This window comes from Rhipicephalus sanguineus, chromosome 3 (genome assembly GCF_013339695.2).
Source record: "Rhipicephalus sanguineus isolate Rsan-2018 chromosome 3, BIME_Rsan_1.4, whole genome shotgun sequence".
Lineage (NCBI taxonomy): Eukaryota > Metazoa > Arthropoda > Arachnida > Ixodida > Ixodidae > Rhipicephalus > Rhipicephalus sanguineus.
The window spans coordinates 224,493,938-224,515,441 of record NC_051178.1 but is presented as its reverse complement, the minus strand read 5'-3'; the positions used below and the strand labels follow the sequence as shown (position 1 = coordinate 224,515,441).

Genomic DNA, 21,504 nt, shown 5'->3' with positions numbered 1-21,504 from the left:
TTCTTGCGATGCAGTTTAAACGGTTCACTCGCACCGGTCGTTAGAAAAAGTGGTTGCAATGCGACCGCTCATAAATAGTCGCAAATAGTCGATTTGGCCTAAACACGACTGCCTTAGTCAACTTCTCAGTCACGAAACTATAATAATCTCAATCTCTGTGAGCCAATCAGATGCGCAGTAACCAGATGCGCAGTCTGGGCTTTATGAGGTTGTGATGATGAAGCGAGTCGATGTGAACGGCATCACAATCGCGAGTCATTTTGGTGCGGTGACGGGCGGGTCGCGCTGACCAGTGTGAACATCGGTCGCTTTGCGTCATTTCTTGGTAGCCGGTCACAACGGTCGCGCTAAAGTCCCTAGGTTTTCTCTTATCTGTGAAAAAACTAGGGACTTTCGGTCAAGCGACCTTTTCAAGTCACCGTTGAGGATGTGTCTTAATTCGACTGATCACAGTTCGAGCAGGATTACACCCGTTGTCTTATGACGAGAAGGACACGCTCACCTCGACCTCATCGGGCGAAGAGTTCACGCTAAGAGGCGCCAGCTTCCGCAGCACGAGCCAGGCAGCGGTCACTGCAGCGTCATCGGTCATCTTGAGCACGAAGTACTCGAGCGCCGTCAGCAGCGTCGATGTCGCCACCGAAGGCGTCACCTGCCGGCCGGCAACCCGTGACGTTACCTGACGCCACGTCTCCGCACTTATGCGAGTACCGGACCAGAGGCTGCGAGCAAATAGCTTATAAGTCGTCTAACACGTTTTTGTACTACATCCACACGCAGTAAAGGCTCTCCCGGATATTTATACGAAATAGAAATAGCCATCATGAAACAGAAGGGTTGTCGCGCTACGGTAGTTGCACTAGATAGATCATGAATGTGATGATGATGTGCCTTCATTTTCGCTTTGGCTGAGAAGCTTCTAGAACAAACGACTCTTGGAGTAGAGTTTACAAAATTATGGAAAGTTCTGTTTCACTGTTTTTAAGCAGTCTTTAACCAATTTCGTTCAGACTGTACTGCGAGAGTTTTCGGTTGGAAAACGGCGTTGAGCCTTCCTGTACACGGTTTAGAGACATTATAATGAGTAAGTTGCGCGCAGTCTCTATAAAATAAAGGACGCACTGATTTAAGCGACCTGGTTCAGGCACATGTCAAATCACACAACGCATTCAACGGTGAAAAACAAACTATAAAGAGCACAGCGGCATACAGTGGTCCAATGATCAACGTGGCTTCTAAATTGAGCCTTGTTGCCCGAAGATCTTAGTGTCACGGCCACGACATTAATAAAGCTCAAGTGTAGACAGCCAGCCCACTTGGTGCGGTCTTTATAAACCGATAAGGCAGAAGATGGCGGCGGTGACGTAGTCTCACCTGGTGTTCGAGATGAGCGCGGTGAGCAAGCGATCTGCACTAGCAACGCTTCTGACGACACTTGAAGCCTGCGGTCGACCACCGGGCCACCGAAACGCGGCCACCACAGTGATTAGCGCCTCGTTGTACGTCTCCAAGCGATGCAGTTCGTTTCGGGCGTCGAGCCACTCGGACAGTTCGTCACTGATCCCCACTGTCAGCACCAACACGCCGTGAGGCTGCGCAGTAACGATTGAAAAAGTGCAAGGATCTCCTAGACGTGAGCAAGTTGGAGAATAAGCGTATAGTCTGAATCACACTTGTATAGAGCGGCCACTAGGCCGCTTCGACCACCGCTTTCTTTTTAACACGAAAGTGTTTTATGCCGGGGTCCACCAAGACTTTCATGACGCATTTCCGTCACGGAAATACGTCAGCAAAATGAACGCCATAAGATGGCAAAGAAAAAGTTCCGCTGACAGGAGTCGAACCTATGACCTCTCGGTCCGCGACGATGGCTGGCGGGCGTTTAGCCCACTGAGCTACCGCCGAACCCATTGCGGAGGCGACATGAACGCGCCTTTTATCTTTCACACTATCCTTTCACACAGCTCTAGAATAGATGGATGTCATGAGCGTCCCATTTACAGTGAAACCTCGGTGATACGATCACAGCTCATACGAATTTTTCGTTGGTCCCGGCCAAGGCCCATTGGCCTGCAATGTAATGGAGTACGGTTGTTGCGAACCGATTTTCACCCAGCGACGTTTGATACGAACGGACGCTACCGCCCAGGTACGAAGAGGAGCTGTCCGCGCTGTCGCGGAAGACGCGCCAAGCACGTGCGAGCGCGAGAACGCGGGAATGCGCGTCGCACCGCCAAATCGTCAGAATCACGGTGTAAAAAAGGACTTTTCTTACGGTCAGAATAACCCTTCAGAGACGCGTCACGACCTCCGAGATTGTGTGCGCGAATCTTTGAGGCTCTGATGTGCCTCCGTGTGCCTTCGCGTTTAGATTACAGAGGACATTGGCGCCACGCTTTTTGTTCTAGCGCGTCGACGCGGGCTGCTGTCGTACTGTGTTTACACGTACCTGACTCGTGCATCAGACATCCTATGAAATGTGGACGAGGACCGAAAGAAGGCGAGGTCGGTCTTGGCGAAGGAGTCGATCAGGCGCGACCGTTGAGGTCAACGTCAACATGCGCGACCGTTGAGGTCGCACTTGTGCGGGCACGGTCGTAAATCTCCCAAAAAACATCCCCGACACCTCCGCGATAACAAAATCATAACACAGGACCGTGGTTTTGTAATTTTGTGGCCTTGATCCATCGCGTCAAAGTGCCTTTTTTCCTTACTTTCGCTGCAGTACTCTGGTGTCATGCAAAAATGCATACTAAAATTTGTTAGGGGCTACTGCTGTCGCGGGTCACAACGCACCTGGTTCATTAATTAAATACGCGCGTACGGCTGTATATTTACGAGTGCTGGTACGATTGTCGACATCTAAAAACTTAAATGACAATCATTCAAGCTTCTTCCTGACGTCGCTGCGGCCCTGAAAACCAATAAATTAAAATGTACGCCAGCTTTCTTTTGTCGCATGCTAATTTTTCATACTTTCTTCTGATACGAATTTCGGATGATACGAATATTTTTGGTGGTCCCGTGAGATTCGTATCACCGAGGTTTCACTGTATAACGGGGCGGTGACATGTGTGCCACCAGGCTCGAAAAAAAAAACCGCCGTTGTTACGACCATCCCATTCGGCGCGTTTCCAATACAAGTGAAATTTCGTCAACGCTTTAACACCGCGAGGAGGCACCTTTAGCCCAAACGTCACTCACAGCATTCATTCATATCGAAAAATAGCTCTCCGACGCTTGCCTAGCTGTCGCACCGCGTTCCCTGCTCGCCATGGGAGAATTAACGGCCAGACTAGAGGGAAGATAAGACGCGCGTAGCATTTCTGTTCGCGTTTCACGAAGCTTTGGAGGAGTGCATATCGAGTGTAGTGAAGAGTACGTGACGACGACGAAGAGCGAAGAAAGCAAGCCACAGTGCGAGCGACAGCCACGCGCCCCGAGCTTGCGCTTGCCTGGATCTTGGCCCTTGACGTTCCACGGCGTTCTCGCAGTTTGTACGTGAATAAATCACGTGACATTTGGTGGAGGTACGTGGGTTTCCCCTACGACCATGGATCTTCGCTCCCGTAAGCTTCCCCCCCTTCGTGATACCAACATGGCCACCGAGACTCCTTCCCAGCCTGGCCCTTCGGCTGTCCACGTCACTTGTGGCGCCGTGTATCCTCAGCGGGACCCCCCCATCTTCTCGGGCTCCGGTGAATCGGACGTGGATGAGTGGCTGTCGAGGTATGACAAAGTCGGCGCCAGCAACAGATGGGACGATACAATGAAGCTTGGGTATGTGCAATTCTACCCTGCCGACATAGCCCAACTGTGGTATCACAACCACGAGGCCGAGCTTCCATCTTGGTCAGCTTTCAAGACTGCTATCAAGGACGTCTTTGGACGGCCTGTGGCTCGCAAGCTTCTCGCCGAGCAGCGCTTGCGTCAGCGTGCACAACAACCGGGTGAGACCTACACGGGTTACATCGAGGATGTCCTCCATCTGTGCACCCGCGTCGACCCCGCTATGCCTGAGGAGACCAAAATCAACCACATCTTGAAGGGCATCGAGGACGGCGCCTTCCAGCTGCTGCTCGCGCGGAATCCCACCACAGTCGCTGCGCTAGTTTCACTCTGTCAGAGTTTCGACGAATTGTGCAGGCAGCGCGCGATCGCCCGTCAGGCCCTGCCGAACCCCGACACGCTCTCCAGCTTGCAGCTAGCTGTCCCTCCGGCCGCTCAGCCGACTCTCCAGCCCACGATCAAAGACTTCATCCGTGAAGAAGTCGCGCGCCAGCTGTCCTTACTGCCGCTCACTCACGAGCCGGCGCATCCTCTGACTCCGGGCATTCAACAAGCCATTCGGACGCAAGTTGCTGAGGCTCTCCCACCCATGTTCCAACAACCGCCCGTCACTGCGCCGCTTACCGACGCCGCCGTTGCTGCTCGGCCCCCTCAACAGCCTATGCCCTCTGCTCCACCTCAACCACTGATGCCGTCCCATGCCTTGGCGACCACCGCGTATCACCAATCTATGCCTTACGCTCCACCTCGGCCACTTACGCCGCCCCGTGTCTTGCCAACATCCGCGTATGCTTCGTCGCCGCCCATCCCAACCCCCTCGGCTCCGTCTTTCCGCCGCTCCGACGCGTGGCGAACCCCGGACAATCGGCCCATCTGTTTCTCCAGTGGCCTCGCCGGCCACGTCGCTCGCCATTGTCGCCTGGTTCCTCCAACATTCGACGCCGTGGGCATGCCAGTTGCGTCGTCGTCCAGGTCGCCCCCAAACTACGCCCCTCCTCACTTCGACGCCGACGGCAGGCCGGTCGCGTCGTCGTCCCGGTCGCCACCGGAGTATGCCCGTGATCAACGACCCAACGACACCCCCCGGTCACTGTCCCCTCGACGACGCTCCCTGTCACCTATGCGTCGCCGACCTGCTGCGCAAGAGGGAAACTGATCGCTGCAGTTCCGGAGGCAAGAACTGCATGCGAAGCGAACTGCCCAAGGCCTCCGTCTTTTTCGCCGCAAAACGTTATCGACGTCAATGTTGAAGGGACCACGGCCCAAGCGCTAATTGATACCGGGGCCGCCGTTTCCGTAATCTGCGAGAGCCTCTGCCGCCAGTTAAAAAAAGTGACCACGTCGCTCTCAGGACTCATGCTCCGCACTGCGAACTCGCAGTTCATAGCACCTTCAGCCGTGTGCACCGCGCGCGTTAATATTCAAGGAGAACTTTACGTCATTGAGTTTTTCGTGCTGCCGTCCTGCTCTCACGACGTTATCCTCGGCTGGGACTTCCTTTCACGTCATCGCGCCATCATAGATTGCGCCCGAGCAGAAGTCGCCCTTACGCCGCTGCAATCTTCTGTTTCGGGGCCTACCATATCTGACGCATGTAAACTTGTCATTGCTGCCGACGCTGACGTAGCCCCAAACACGTCCACCCTTGTCGCCTTGACTTTTCCGGCCGCTCCTGACGGCGCTGTCCTGTTCGCCCCGTCAGAGCTGTTTCTCCGCCGCCACGCCCTACGACTGCCGTTTGCCGTACTCACCGTCGAATCCGGCGCTACCATCATGCCGATTGCCAACTTGCGCACTTCGCCCGTTCGTCTGCTTCGTGGTGAATGTTTGGGAAGCATACATGCCGTTGACCTGCTTCGCTTTCTGGAGTTCGCTGAAGCCCCACTTCACCACCAGCTGAATGCCATGACAGCAGACATTTTTCACCCTTCTGTGTCCCCGGATCTATCATTGGACCATCGACGCGAACTATTGGCCCTTCTAGAAGAGTTCCGCTCATCCTTCGACTGCGGTCAGCCATCTCTGGGTCGCACAACGAGCGTCACGCACCACATCGACACCGGTGGTCATGCCCCTTTACGCCAACGACCATATCGCGTTTCGGCGGAAGAGCGCCGTGTTATCAATGAACAAGTCGATGATATGCTCACGCGCGGAGTCATTCAGCCATCTGAGAGCCCCTGGTCGTCCCCTGTCGTGCTTGTGCGCAAAAAGGATGGCTCTATCAGATTCTGCGTCGACTACCGCCGCCTGAATAAGATAACTCGGAAGGATGTATACCCGTTGCCACGCATCGACGATGCCCTCGATTGCTTGCAAGGAGCAGAATATTTCTCGTCCTTGGATTTACGATCGGGCTATTGGCAAGTTCCACTGGCTGACCTTGACCGCCCGAAGACTGCGTTCGTTACTCCCGATGGGCTTTATGAGTTCAAGGTGATGCCCTTCGGACTCTGCAACGCCCCAGCTACCTTCGAACGAATGATGGATAACATCCTTCGTGGCCACAAGTGGAATACCTGCCTGTGCTACCTTGACGACATTGTTGTATTTTCCCGCGATTTTCCGACTCATCTTGTTCGTCTTCGCGCTATTCTCACGTGCCTCGCCTCTGCTGGCCTTCAACTTAACATCAAGAAGTGCCATTTTGCTGCGCGTCAACTCACCATACTAGGTCACGTCGTCTGCAAGGAAGGTGTTCTTCCGGATCCCGCTAAACTTCGTGCCGTGGCCGAGTACCCCAAGCCCAATTCCATCAAGACGCTCCGAAGCTTTATTGGGCTGTGCTCGTATTTTTGTCGATTTGTGCGCGACTTCGCTTCTATCATCGCACCTCTTACCAACCTACTGACAGCCTCTAACGGCCTGTCGGCTTGGTCACCAGAGTGCGATGAAGCTTTCATGACGCTACGGCGCTTATTAACGTCACCTCCGATACTCCGTCACTTTGACCCTAATGCGCCTACGGAGGTCCATACTGACGCCAGCGGTGTCGGTCTTGGTGCTGTACTGGCTCAACAGAAACCAGGATACGACGAGTACGTTGTTACTTACGCGAGTCGAACCCTGAAGAAAGCGGAGTGCAACTACTCAGTCACTGAAAAAGAGTGCCTCGCCATAATCTGGGCTTTGACCAAGTTCCGTCCGTACCTTTATGGCCGCCCTTTCGAAGTAGTCACGGACCATCACGCGCTCTGTTGGCTCTCATCTCCGAAAGATCCTTCAGGCCGCCTCGGTCGTTGGGCGCTTCGGCTCCAGGAATACGACATTCGTGTTGTGTACAGATCCGGCCGCAAGCACTCGGACGCTGATGCGCTATCCCGCTCACCGTTACCGTCTGACACAGCTTCGCCGTCAGCCACGTCAGCTGTCTTGACGCCCCTTGACTTCGCAGACATGCCTTCGGAGCAACGCAAGGATGCGTGGATCTCCGAACTCGTCGACTTTCTGACTGGTTCATTGGTTCATCCAGCGTCAAGAACTCTCCGTCGTCAAGCCACGCATTTCGAACTCCGCGACGGCCTCCTCTATCGGCGTAATTACGCACCTGACGGTCGGAGGTGGTTGCTAGTGATCCCGCGCCACATGCGCACAGAAGTCTGCACTGCTTTTCACAACGACCTGCAAAGCGCTCACGCTGGCGCTCTGAAGACTTACAACCGCTTGCGTCAGCGATACTACTGGCGCGGCATGTACACGTTCGTGCGCAAGTACGTACGTGCTTGTACTGCTTGTCAGCAGCGTAAAGCTCTACCTCAACGCCCAGCCGGTCCACTTCAGCCTCTACCTTGTCCGGGACGTCCATTCGACCGCGTCGGCATCGACTTATATGGCCCGCTTCCCCCGACTTCCTCTGGGAATCGGTGGATCATTGTTGGCGCGGACCACCTCACCCGTTACGCAGAGACTGCAGCACTTCCAACGGCTACCGCAAGAGAGGTTGCGTTTTTTATCTTGCGCAACTTTGTCCTTCGCCACGGTGCTCCCCGTGAACTTTTGAGCGACAGAGGGCGTGTTTTACTGTCTGACGCTATTCAGGCCTTGCTCGTCCAGTGCAACATCGTTCATCGAATGACCACCGCATATCATCCGCAGACGAATGGCCTCACGGAACGATTTAATCGCACACTCGGTGATATGTTGACAATGTACACGGCATCAGACCAGACCAACTGGGACACCGTCCTGCCGTTCGTCACGTACGCGTACAACACCGCAACGCACGCGACCACCGGTTTCTCACCTTTCTTTCTTTCATACGGACGCGACCCGTCCTGCACGCTGGACACTATGCTTCCCTATACGCCGGACTCGTCTGAATATACTGCGATTTCTGACGTTGCCAGATACGCCGAAGATTGCAGACAATTAGCCCGTTCGCTGACCACCGAGGACCAAGGCCACCAGAAGCTACGGCACGACACCGACCGACCTCTCTCTACTTTCACGACTGGTGACCATAGGTCGGCAAACTCACTCATGAGTCGACTCACTCAGACTCACTCAGACTCAGATCGAGCCGTGGGTCTGAGTCTGAGTGAGTCCGCGTAAGTAATATTTTGATGAGCTTGAGTCCGAGTGAGTCCGGTTAAGAAAAATCTTAGTGAATCTGAGTCCGAGTGAGTCCGGTAGAAGAAAATTTTGATGAGTCTGAGTCCGAGTGAGCCCTAAGCGCAAAATATATTTGTTGAGTGAGTCTGAGTGAGCTCCACACTTTTTTGCCGACCTATTGTTCTATCTACACAACTTCAGCATTACTGTTACCCTTATGTCGGCTCACGTTTATACACCCGCTGACTCGCACATACTTCAAAGCACTAGCGTTCATACACCAGCTCTATATTTATTAATCAGAGACGTGAGTTACGTAGAAGGGGTAGGGGGGGGGGGGGGCAGGTTAACCTTCACCCGCAAACTCTTTCACAGAAAGTTATTGATAAAAATATCTCGTGTGAGTCACCTCTTTCAATAAGAATGTCCTTACTGGATTGCCACCACTCATAACTCATATTTGAAGGTGCGACATCAAAAGGCGCCAAGTAGAGTGCCAATTATGCGAGATATTGGTGTTAAAGAGCATTCACACCATGGTAGAAAAAGCCAATTATACAGTAACGGACTCATGAGTCGACTCACTCAGACTCAGATAGACCCGTGAGTCTGAGTCTGAGTGAGTCCGCTTGAGTAATATTTTGGTGAGCTTGAGTCCGAGTGAGTCTGGCTCAGAAAAATTTTAGTGAGTCTGAGTCCGAGTGAGTCCGGTTCAGGAAAATTTTGGTGAGTCTGAGTCCGAGTGAGCTCAAAGAGCAAAATATATTTCATGAGTGAGTCTGAGTGAGCTCCGCATTTTTTGCCGACCTATGCTGGTGACCTCGTTTGGCTCTGGATCCCATCGAGCACTCCTGGCCTTTCTCCGAAATTACGTGCCCGATATCAGGGGCCCTACCGCATTCTTTCTCGCACGTCTCCTGTCAATTATGAGGTTGAGCCTCTGACAGCATCCCACGATTTACGTCGTCGTACGTGGTCGGGAAATCGTCCATGTCAGCCGCCTGAAGCCCTATTACGACCCCGCTATACTGACAACGCCTTAGGTCGCCAGGATGGCTCCGCTATTCACCAGGGGCCAATGTAGTGAAGAGTACGTGACGACGACGAAGAGCGAAGAAAGCAAGCCACAGTGCGAGCGACAGCCACGCGCCCGAGCTTGCGCTTGCCTGGATCTTGGCCCTTGACGTTCCACGGCGTTCTCGCAGTTCGCACGTGAATAAACCACGTGACACGAGTAACAGTGTTTACTATGTGCTTGTTGGTGCCATATTTGCGCGGGATTCACCATATGCGGTGTCCGCGTGCATGTTAAGAACTTCAGCTACCACAAGGGTTAAATCGTGATCGTGGGCGTTAGCCGTCGGTATAGAGATGTGCCACTAGGCGTCAACGTGAGTGCATCCACATCAAGCGGTGCTATATCTGCCAAAACAACATTAGACATTGTACAAGATCTCGTATACCAATGCCCTACTAACAGTCAACTACTTCGGTGACGACACGTTTCACTTTCGTGTTATACCGATTCCTATGACAGAGGGATCTGCCATGTTTCTTTTTTTTTAAGAAAATAGTCATACCACGTGCTAACTCCTCGTGCTATAATTCAAGCATAAATGGGAGCTTGTAGCTAACACGAGGAAGCGGCTGCGGACAGCGCCAGCGTCTAGAGCCGCGCTCGACCGCTCCAGACAAGTGTGATTCATACTGTACTATTGGGAACCGTATATACGAGAAACGAACTTGTGTCAAGCGACACCAAGTATTGACAGGAAGTGACTCAAAGCGAGTTTGCGGCCGCTACATTTAAAACTATTTGATACGTCTATTGAAAGAAGGAAACGCCGAGAAAAAAATATTGTCACGTGGTCGTGATGACGAAGTCGGGCTATTAAAGATGCGACTCTTTAGTTGGGCGAACCTGTGCCCGGTAAACGAAAAGTCGAACTACAAGCGATACACGCTGTACACTGATAGCGGCAAACAGAGCGTCGGCCGTCGATAATCTGATCTGTGGTTTAGACGCGTCGGCATTTGTACATGCGGCATCGAACATTCCAGCCTTATCGCTGGTGGCCGCGCGTGTTCCAGAATAAACTCAACTGTTTGCTTTTGCGCGCTCAAGCCTATCAGAAGATGCGAAAATGATCTGGAAGGTTCCCAGACATTCGGGCGCGGTTAGCGCAATGCAAGTGCTTATACGTGTAGCGGACCGTTTACATAAAAGTAGCAAAAGAAGCGCGCGTGGAAATACACGGTTTAAATACGGTCCTCGTATTGTATCTACACGATGGTTACGCCTCGATCAACAACCTATAAACACTTTTTTTTAATGAACAACCGTTTACAGGACGATGGCGAACATGGTGGTTCTTCTTAGGAGCAGCACAGACAAACTATACGAGATGGAGTTATATTCAGAACACACGAGTGCGGGAAAACGCATGCGCTGATAAGTTACACCAAGTGTCGAAACTTATGCATGCGGCAGCTGAAAGCTATGGGCCTCGGGCGCCGCAGGAACGCTAAGGAAATGTCTGCGGCCAAACATTTCCCTCTCCAAAAAAAGAATCACGCACAAGGATTACAATTCAGATGTGCCAGACAACCAAAACCCGTAGTATTTGGGTGGTTTGCGCCTCATAACATGATGCGGTCGTCATGAGGAAAGGCGTGCACTACGGAGCGATGCCAAAACGTCACCGTGTCAGCCTTACATCGCAGGCAGGAGCGTAGCCAGGGAGTGGCATACCGGGCACGTTCGCCTCCCGAAATTTCTTTCTGCCACGGGATATGCAGAGCACAAAATGACACCCGACCACACTTGCCTGCACGGTTTCCGGTTCAGATCAAGAACGTGCCCCCACTGAAAAAACATTTCTGGCTACGCCACTGATCGCAGGCTTAATAGACAAAGGGCCTTGCTGATTACAGTCCGTGTGTAGCTCTTCTACTTAACAGCGAACTTATCGGTGCTTCTTTGAAAGAGAGAGAGCGAGGGGAAGAAGGGAAGGGGGGGGGGGGGGAGGAGATTCTAACCGGTGTGCTTGAAAAGCCCCACCAGCGCCTACACGCGTGTACGGAAAGCTGGCTTTTCTGCAAAAACAGACTTTGTGGGGGAGAAGCCCAATTCGCTCACGGGGTTCGTTGAACGTGATTTTACACTACGTCGGAAGTACGGTCAGTTCGTAATAGTACAATCATACAAACTTTGTAGACTTGTGTTGACTCTTTTTTTTATTCCCAGATCGTTTATATTTGATATGATGTGCGCGTTAACTGTCTCAAGGCGCTAGCCTAGTGACATGGCCGAAGTACAGGAAAAGATGGACGCTTGAAGAGATTAAAAATCCTTGAACAGGAGATGTCGCAGGGGCTAGCGATAGAAAGAAAGAGAGAATTTAAAAAAAAAGACAGAAAGATACAGAGAGCGAGAGAGAGAGATAGAAAGAAGAAGCGAGAAATACAGAGATAGAAAGAAAGAATTGGAACACAGGGGAAGAAAGATAGAAAGACCGAGAAAGAGAAAGAAATATGGAGGTGAGGGTGAGGAGGAAGGGAACGCCACCAGCTCCGGAGCTGCCCCCGCACCACTAGTGCGGAGCTGCCCTACTTTTTTTTGTTCTACTGTTGTTACCTTTTTACATGTGTTTGCCATGTTTTTTTTTTTTTTTTGTCTGCTATGTGTTCAATGAGCGACCTTTGTAGCACTCAGTGCTGGGCAGTATCGAAGATACATGTATCTTAGATACTATCTTAGATACTCTATGGGTATCTTGTATCTGTATCGCGATACGTCTCGAAAGACGAGTATCTGTATCTGTATTTCCGATACATTCGATAATGTATCGTGTATCTTAAGATACAAGATACTTCTATCGCAACACAACCGTGCGAAACAATAGTTGCTGGCCAAGCTCCGCTTCTCAAGCTGGTACTGGTGTCACTAAGCCATCTGAACAAGTCTAAGGGCTGTGACGCAATTTTATTTTTCCGCCAGAGTCCTCCAGTGAGGGCAGAAGATGAGGAAGACAAGCACGCGGACGTCTACGCCCAGCCCACGTACCTTTTGTTTTGTCGATTTCTTTTCTTTTTGTTGCGCCGATGCCGCGACACTTGCTCTTAGCCACTGTCCTGCGCCGAGTACTCCACTGCGTGCGGCGTCTATCGCGAAAATTCTGGTGCTGTTACAGTGACGTTATTGAAGATTTTCTTGCGTCTTGCTCCGTAACGCGCTGTGATGCGTGCAAGAAGGGGGTTGCTTTGCGTCGCGGGGATTTTACATATCAGCGATGTGAAGGATCTCGTGGATGTAAGTTTCACTTGCATGCAGTGAATTAATTAATATGCAAATAAGACTCTAACAACATTAGCACCACTGGTACTGAAGCTAGATCTAATAGAGCAAGCGTTGACCTAACAGAACATATCTTGGCGTACCGTATTTTTCCCTTCCTTCTACATTTATTCAAACAATTTATGTAATCATAATTTGATTATTAGCAGAAGTGCTTTCTTAGCTGTCATTTTGCATCACATACGTTACCTATAGCTCTGCGCTGTTTTTCCGGTCTGGTCACTGCGTATGTCTTTTGTAACGCGCTCCCAAAATAAGATTTCTGCTTTATTCTTCAAACTGTGCTTTATTTCCACTACTGTTTACACATTTACAATTTGCCTAGGCGATTTTAAAAACAAATATATTATTATGTGGGCGTGCCTTGAGTATACAGTACAAAATATTCTGCTCACCGCTTAGGAAAATAGCGAAATTGAGTTTGCATTATAATAATGGAAATCATTAGGAGCCATCCTAAAGACGTTAGGAAGGGGATTCGAGAAACGTTGTTTTACTGAATGCTCCGTTTTACACATGAGCGTCCCAACGAGCCGTTTTGAGGCAATTTTCCATAGGCACTGAATTTTCTATTGTCTCAACAGGTAAGTTCACGATACTTCAGGCTCATATCTATTAAAGGCTCCGTCTGTATTGTGTTTCTGTACTCATTCAATGTGAATGTTTGATACACAACCACCTCTCCATTTTGCTTATATTTGTTTTCCTGTTTCTAGGCCTTCTTAGATATTTTTCGTATTACTACGCGCCGCGTAGTGGGAGCTATAGGCGGCAATAGCGCGAATAGCGGCGGTGTCCTGCGACGCTTTGTGCAACTATACAATACGTCTGAGACGTTTGTGTTGCACATGTTCTCTCGATGAAGAAAAATTGCTAAAAGACTGCACGTTAGTGAGTATATGAACAAAGAATTCCTTACGCCAGCATCTAAGTAGAACATGGAAATTCATTGCAGTTTTATGCCATCTACGTATACATCAGGGGTCGCAAACTCAGCTTATAGCCGGCGGGCCGCAGTCGCGAAATCTAGCTCCAAGGGCCGGGGCAGTGAAGATGGTGGGGTCGGAGAGAGTTTGAACAAAATGACGTCGCCATTTGAAAGGAGGCCTTTCCCATATCTCATATATAGGTCATTTCTGAAGGGGATTGGGAGTCAGGATTCGAGAAACATCGATACCGATGTACACAACGAGTGAAATCTGGACGCGGATTGAAATATAGAGGTTTTGTTCCACGGTTGTGTTTCAGCACATGGTGACCACATGTTCTTCACGAAAGAAATGCTTGAGACCAGTCATGTCTGTGTAGCTCACGAACATACTTATTTAGAAAACAAAAACAAGTGGGAGACGGTCATGTGGGAGACAAGAGGGAGACGGTCATGTGTGCCGGCCGGGCCGTTAGCGAACGGTCTCAAACCCCGTATACAGAATGCGTTCCCTGCTCCCCCCCCCCCCCCCCACCAAAAAAAAAAAAGTCGCTTCCAGCGTTGTTGCTGCTGTACACCTGTCCGGATATACGCTATTGTGCAAACTCTCGTTTACGGACAAGGTAAAAGTCCACACCGGTATTTGCGCCGTCGTGCTAATGGTGCTAAAGCTTCTTATTGACGTTATTGTGATTATATGCCAAACCGCTAGCTGGTCGGCAAGCTGAGCAGTGACTCCCATCAATTGCAAAAATGACAAGCAAGAACCGCTGTCAGCGAAGTGTATAAAGAGTTGTCCTAGGTAGAAACTAAAAAAAGCCCCAATAAGTTGTTTTGGAAGGAAACTAATGTACTTTGAGCAAGAAGGGCAAAACTTTTGAGATACTAACAGACATTTCATTCAAGTGAAACAAAATAGGTCACAGTTTTCAAGCAAACATTTTCGTGTATAGGCGTTTGCTGCTACATTATATGGATCTATATAACAAATTTGAGAATGTATCGAAGTATCTTAAGATACAATTGGCAAGTATCGTATCGGATACAATTATTGCGGCAGTATCTTGTATCTGTATCTCCAATACTTCTTGCCTGAGTATCGTGTATCGTATCGCGATACAATTTCAAAGTATCTTTGCCCAGCCCTGGTAGCACTTCTGGGACAATTCGCCATTTTTCTTTTTGATAATTATTTTACTTCCACATGTATTGCCTCTGCCATTTACACTAATAACTTCTTTAAATGTTTTCTTGTTCTGTATCTATAATAAAGTTTGTCTTTTATGTACCAACTTTTGCCTCTCCCCTCTTCAATGAACTTGTGCATCGCGCTCAGCTTGACGACTTATCGCCGCAGAACTGCCCGCCCTTCCCTACTTCACGAACTAGCATCACCCATGCTTTCACCGCATCTTCGAAACACCAACAGCTATCTTTACACGCACAGACCTTATCTTCAAGACAAAACGTATAACTTGTTGCTCAGCTCATTATGCTAGCTCCTTCATTCCTCGAACAATAGTTGCATGGAATAACCTGCCATCCCACATTGAAGGTATATAAAATAAGAAAAAAACGCACAGGGTACCTTATGCATTCGCCTTTTTCTTTTTTTTTTCTTCTCCGTCGATGTATTGGTCCTTCCCTGCCCCCCTCCAAAAGCTTCCTGCACCTAACGTGGTTTTGTACTGCCTCCAGGATCGGAGGCATTGCAAGCTTTCTGCACCTCACAAGGTTTTGCACAGCCTCCGTGATCGGTCCGTCTTTGATCAAGGTACGATGTCGTGTGATAATGTCAGTGACGTCACGGGGTGTGACGTCACAATTTTAGCTATCTGTAACGTAATCACTACGTCATATGGTGACGTCATCACGTGATAATGTTTGGCATCACTCGTGTGGCCGCCTACGCTGCGGGCCGCCGACGGTCGATTTTCGTGTCTCATTGGGCATCTAACGCTTTCGCCTTAATAAAATAAACATACCACCTAACTGCCTACCACAAAGTGACTAAGAAACAAAGGATGGAGCTTCGCCTTAGTGACCTACCTTCCGCTCCGGCTCCACTTGGCAACGGAACAGCGTGTGCAAGCTCCATCGCAGAGAAAGCGCGATCAGCTTGAGGAGCAGGGCTTCGGCCTCGGTTCGGGTGGGCGCCGGCGTCTCCTCGACAAATCCCGGGGGCAGAGGGTCCGGCGGCCATCCCAAGCCCAGCTGACGGAGCAGGGCCGATAACTTGGGGGCCGCGTCGTCCTCCAACGAAGGAAGGCGTACGCATAGCTGAAACAGCGAGGCCGCCTTCTGCACAGCCGTCAGGTTAACCCCGTTGTCTTCGACGGCCGGAACGAGCGTCTGCGCCAGCTGCCGGCCGGCCTCAGCCAGGGCCCTGGGCGACCACGAAACGCATTGACGTACCTTGTCAAAATAAAACACGGTGGTGACGATGCTTCAGCGGAGTGTATTACTTCAAATTTCGAGTGACACTTGGTAGCAGAGGAAATCCAAGAAATTCAGGGACGCTTGAGCTTCGCCTTTAAGAGTAGAACGCAATAGCGATATCCTGCCCCTAGTGCGTACATCGACCACTTAGTGCATACTTCTTATTGTATGTTGTTACTCGAGAAGTTCGGATTGTTCATTACTGCAATGTAATCGACAAAGTACAAAGTGGTCGCATAGCCGAGCACGCCGAGCTTTGGTGTCTGCCTTCTCTGCCTCCGTCTTGCGTGGCCGCCCTCGTTGTCGTGCGCCACTTGAAACTGAGGCCCCACCAAAACTCGCCGATGAGGAACACACCGCAGTGTGGTTGGCGCTGGTAGACGACACAGAATCCATCACAAGCGCGTCAAGAGCCCGGTGGCCTGAGAGAACGAGTGTGCGCGTGACATTTTTTTATGTTCGAAGTATCAGTGCAACCACTACGTGTGTGTAACAGAATGCGCGCACTAAGGTGTGTGCCTTATGTAGTAGGCAGCATGCTTTAAAACAGGAGCAATTATGCGCGAGAAACTTTTTCGAAGTTGCGATGCACCCGCAACACATGTTCTTAAGGGAATATGCGCAGCAATGTGTGTGCCCTTTGTAATGGGTGGCTGGCTTTAAACCACCAGGTCATTATGATGTTGACGTGGTGTGACGCGACGTACGTAATACGCAATATTACTGCGATATTACATCTCGTACTGTGACATCTGTATACAGGACGAGTATGTTTGTGAAGCATGAAAGTTACTTTCTGTGCAGTTCCAAGCAGAGGCGTGGCTGTGTGGTAGAACGCCTACTTTCCACGCAGACGGCCTGAGTTCGATTCTCACTCGGACTCAACATTTTCATTATTTATCGTACTTGCAGCTTTCTCGATTTTTCGGTCACGGACAAGATAATGATTTTTCGCTCACAACCAACGACGCCGACACCGACGCCGATACCGGAATTTTTTGCGAAACGAGCTCTCTAACGCTATCGCGTTAATAAGGCAGAAATTCAGGGGAATATGGAACCTTGAAGAGATGAAAAATTCTCTAACACGGGTGTGTCGCCGGTGCCAACGTTTCGACAAGAGGTCTTGTCTTATTCAAGGCTGAAACCGCCTACCTTATCGCGTGTACGTGTATGCCTCGGGCGAGAGGGTACGAAGCACACACATGCACGCTCTATAAGGTAGGCAGTTGCAGCCTTGAAGAAGACAAGACCTCTTGTCGAAACGTTGGCACCGGCGACACACCCGTGTTCGAGAATTTTAACAGCGTAGCTGTTTAAGCTCGGAGAAGCCCCGTTAGTCGCGAACAGAAATTATCATCATCATTATGAACCGGCACGCGCTCTCTTCGCCCTCTTCTGCTCCGCTCCCAGAACACGTGCGCCGATTTGTCCGGCGTAGGATGCAACAACACTGATGGGCGACAGAACGAGTTCAGAAAGAAAGAAAGAAAGAAAGAAAGAAAGAAAGAAAGAAAGAAAGAAAGAAAGAAAGAAAGAAAGAAAGAAAGAAAGAAAGAAAGAAAGAAAGAAAGAAAGAAAGAAATTTCTTGGAGAAGCGGGATCCCAATCCGCGTACCCACGATTCGAAGGCGAGCGTCGTAACCACTCGGCTATCCAGGCACGCGAGCAGAGCATAGCATCGCCTTGTATAACACAGTATAGAAAGGGCGTAGGAAAGGGAAGTCAGGGGGAGAAGGAGGGAAATGAGGAGAGGAACGACACCAGCTCCGCTTTTCCCTCAGTCTTCGCATCACTAGTGCGTAGCCGCCCCAATTTTCCATCTCTTAGCAACAAAAGCAACGACAAGACAGCAGTGCAAATACAAAGTGGCTTTTTTTTTCTTTTTGTCCCATAACACCAGCTAGCCAGAACACATACAAGTGGGCCTAATAGTTCATCTGTCAAACTGTGCCAACCAAACGGAAAAGTGCGACTCACGACGTAAGAGTTAGAAGCCAATGAAGTTTCCTGACGTGTTGCATGTGTTTCCGCGTACGGACGCGCATTTCAACGATCTTGTTCTCCCATACCGGTGCCCATCGACGAAGCCACGCGGGGAGTTCTCCGCGAAGCAGTCCCGCAGTAAGCACGGACATGCGTATGGTCGTTCAGTGACGGTCGGCGCTATTCGCATACGTGTTATGCGAAAAAGCCGAACGCAAGAAATGTGAAAGCCGTGCAGAGAAGGCAAGCGTCAGGAGACGCGAGGCGCTTGAGCGTCCCCACAGGCCACAGGCCACTGTTTATGATTTTGGTGCAGTTGAACCCGCATATATCGAACTCACTAGAAAACGGGAATTAGTTCGATATATTATATGATTCGACATAAAACGTTTAAATAAATTTCGGCTCTTTCGATGCGAATTCTGGTGCGTGAGTTGGCTTCACGGAACTGCCTCGCGATAATGCAAGAAAGGCAGCTTATGACAACACACAGGGGTTCTTTTTTTAGTTCTTTTTACGTGATTTTTAGTTGGCGGTGGGGTTATATGTAGGGGCGGGTTGTAGGCGACAAAATGCGGTATCAATATGGCCCCCCTAATCACTCCGCTCACTTTCCCAAATGCATGCGGGAACGTATCCTTCCGTGAGAAAAAGCCAACTTCTCGTGAGGGAAAGCCAACTTCATGGGGCGTTTCACACTGCCCTATGTTCGATACATCAAGTGTTCCAGCTATTTTTGTTTGATGTAGCTTCAAATTTCCTATGCGTTGACGTTAAAGCAATGTCGTATTCTAAAATAGATCGGTATAAAGGATAATTCGATTTACCCAAGTTCGATGTAGTCGGGTTCGACTGTACAGCGTGGAGCTTGCCCCATTCCATATACTCAGCTAGCTAATAACAGCATCAACAACTAACTCAAAAGATGGGTGTTGTTGTTGTTGTTGTTGTTGTCGTCGTCGTCGTCGTCGTCGTCGTCGTCGTCGTCGTCGTCGTTGTTGTTGTTGTTGTTGTTGTTGTTGTTGTTGTTGTTGTTGTTGTTGTTGTTGTTGTTGTTGTTGTTGTTGTTGTTGTTGTTGTTGTTGTTTGCTCGTGGTTCGGTCTGCCCAGTAAAGCGTTTTAAGCCCTACTGCGTTCTATAATGCCATCGCGTTGCACGCATGTTCACCTTGACTGCATGTCTTGGAACACGTGGCTTGAATCAAAGGTACCACAAACGAAGCCCTCGAAGTCTGCGCAAGGGTCCGCAGTGCGATTCATGGCGCGGCGATAGGCCTCGGACAGTAAGCGCTGATCCCGCTTCCAGGCGAGGGACTTCATAAGCAGGTCGTGAGTCAGAGACCCTTCGTTGCCGATGTCTGAGATAATCCAGGAAAAGAACAAATCAAAATGGGCGCCATACTATACAGATCACAGGCGTACACGTCCAACACAACCTGTCTCAATAAAACTTCCGAGACTCGTTTAGTATTTAATGAATATAAGAGCGTTTACGTCTACTCTTGATACCCGTTCAGTTAAGACGCACAATAGCCCAATTAACGTTTTTTATTCGCTCGATCGTTAACAATTTAGGAAGTTCTTTATTATGTGTAAATTTTACCACACGTAAAACACTCGCTAAATACAACTACATCTGGTGCCTAATTTTACCACAAGATATGCTTAGGTATTGTTACTTCCTGTTAACGACGGAGGGCTGGATTAACCTGAACATACCGAGGATTTCCCAAAAGCATTACATAGGTTCTTATGCTGTTATCAGTCGTAATTGTATGAAATAGGACACGCGGAAGTGTCTTTTTCCATACTCTATATTTGTAGTGACTCATTTGACGTCCTCTTTCGTTTTGCCCTTCGTTCTTTAACTTAGTAAAGTTTGCAGTGCTTTGTAGATAAATGAAAGAAAGACCCGCTGGGGTAGCTTAGAAGGTAAGGTGGTGCCGCGCTTCTAAACTTAAGGAAGCGGGTTGGATTCCCGTCCACGGCGACCGCATATTTTGGGGACCAATTAAAAAAAAGAAAAAAAAGTCACCCGTGACTAAGGTGCGTGTTCGGACATCCCAGGCGGTCAAAATTGTTCCCAGGTTCCCTACTGTGGCGTGCCTCAATCATATCGTGGCTTGGGCGCATGAAATCTCACGCATAATCGCGGACAACTTTTCTTGGCAATGCAGAGAACGATATTTGGACGGAGATTCAGCACACGTGCTCCTACGCGACCTAGTCCGGTACGGCGCGCATTTCATACCGCTGTGGAAAGGGATGGCTGCGCTAAAGTCCCTAGATTTTTCTGTGGACTTTAGGCTGCACGTCACCTGCGTTGCACAGCATTTGCTTTTGTCTTCTTAGACGGCCATCTGCGGGTAAATTTTGTCACAATTTTCTGAGACGAGTAGACGGAAGAGCCCGAAGGAGACTAACGCTCACCAGTAGACGCAGACGCGCCATTTAGTGTCTGAGGAACACATAAAAAGCGCAACTTTCTCACGCGTGAGGAAACGCGAAATGACAACTTATGAAGTATATAGAACAAATATAGATATGTCACTGGTGTGCGTTGTGTCCTGTCTCAAAGGCCTTGCTGTGGAAAATAAGGAGTTTTCATTATTATTATTATTATTATTATTATTATTATATTATTATTATTATTATTATTATTATTATTATTATTATTATTATTATTATTATTTCTCACGTAGAAAAGACGTTTGCAGTTGCGGGACTGCATTCACTAGCGGTAGCACTCGCGACATTCGGCTCTGTAGCCTTCGCTACAGTTCACTTCTAGTTGAGTGTAGCGAAGGCTACGGAGCCAAATTGCGCGAATGAAGCGAAGGTACAGTGACCTTTTAATTCACTGCACCGCGTACAGTATCGGAAGATAGCCGAAACTGCGCCTATGTAAACATTCTATAGGCTAAACAGGTATGCAGCGTCTTACTGACGCGTATTTCTTTCATGAGGTATATACGTTATTATACGCTTTCCATACCTTTGAACATGAAGCTGAGCAGCGTTATCATCGCGGTTCCCAGGCCAACGATGATGAGAAGCACGGCAGCCTGCAAGCGCGGGTTGTCCGCCACGTCGTGACTCTGACTGAATGGCGAGTGCACGCTGACGTCATTGGCCGGTGCTAACGCGGCCATTCTGCCTGGCCGCCGTCAACCCGGGAGGCGCTCTTCGCGATTCTACTGCACCAGATTCACCGCCGAAGAAAAGGTACGGGCGGTGAGGTCGACAAACGAAGCACTCGCGGGCCGTCTAGTCTTGAACTGGCGCTTCGATTTTCAGGCCGAGTCGTCCGCGCTCTCGTGAGTCACGAGAACAACCCGCGTGGAACGCGCCGCTGCTATTGCTTGTGGAAGGTTCCTGCCTCTGGGGATCTCAATAAAAAAATTGGCCGCGTATCTGCGTGCTTCGCTGCAAATGTCGTGTAAAGACGATAGAA

The 21,504-nt window shown here is 49.7% G+C and overlaps 1 protein-coding gene across 1 annotated transcript in view; it reads right to left on the bottom strand.

The window, feature by feature from the left end:
• Positions 1-21,202, bottom strand: part of LOC119386327 (neprilysin-1-like) — a 28,175-nt gene extending 6,973 nt beyond the window's left edge. Inside the window, exons 1-5 of the mRNA XM_037653652.2 lie at positions 21,046-21,202; positions 19,219-19,408; positions 15,675-16,011; positions 1,375-1,592; positions 503-722 (exon numbers count right to left, since the gene is read on the bottom strand). Of these exons, the coding sequence (XP_037509580.2) occupies positions 503-722; positions 1,375-1,592; positions 15,675-16,011; positions 19,219-19,408; positions 21,046-21,202 (1,122 nt within the window). The remainder of the gene's footprint in view (positions 1-502; positions 723-1,374; positions 1,593-15,674; positions 16,012-19,218; positions 19,409-21,045) is intronic.
• Between the last annotated feature and the right edge of the window lie 302 nt (positions 21,203-21,504).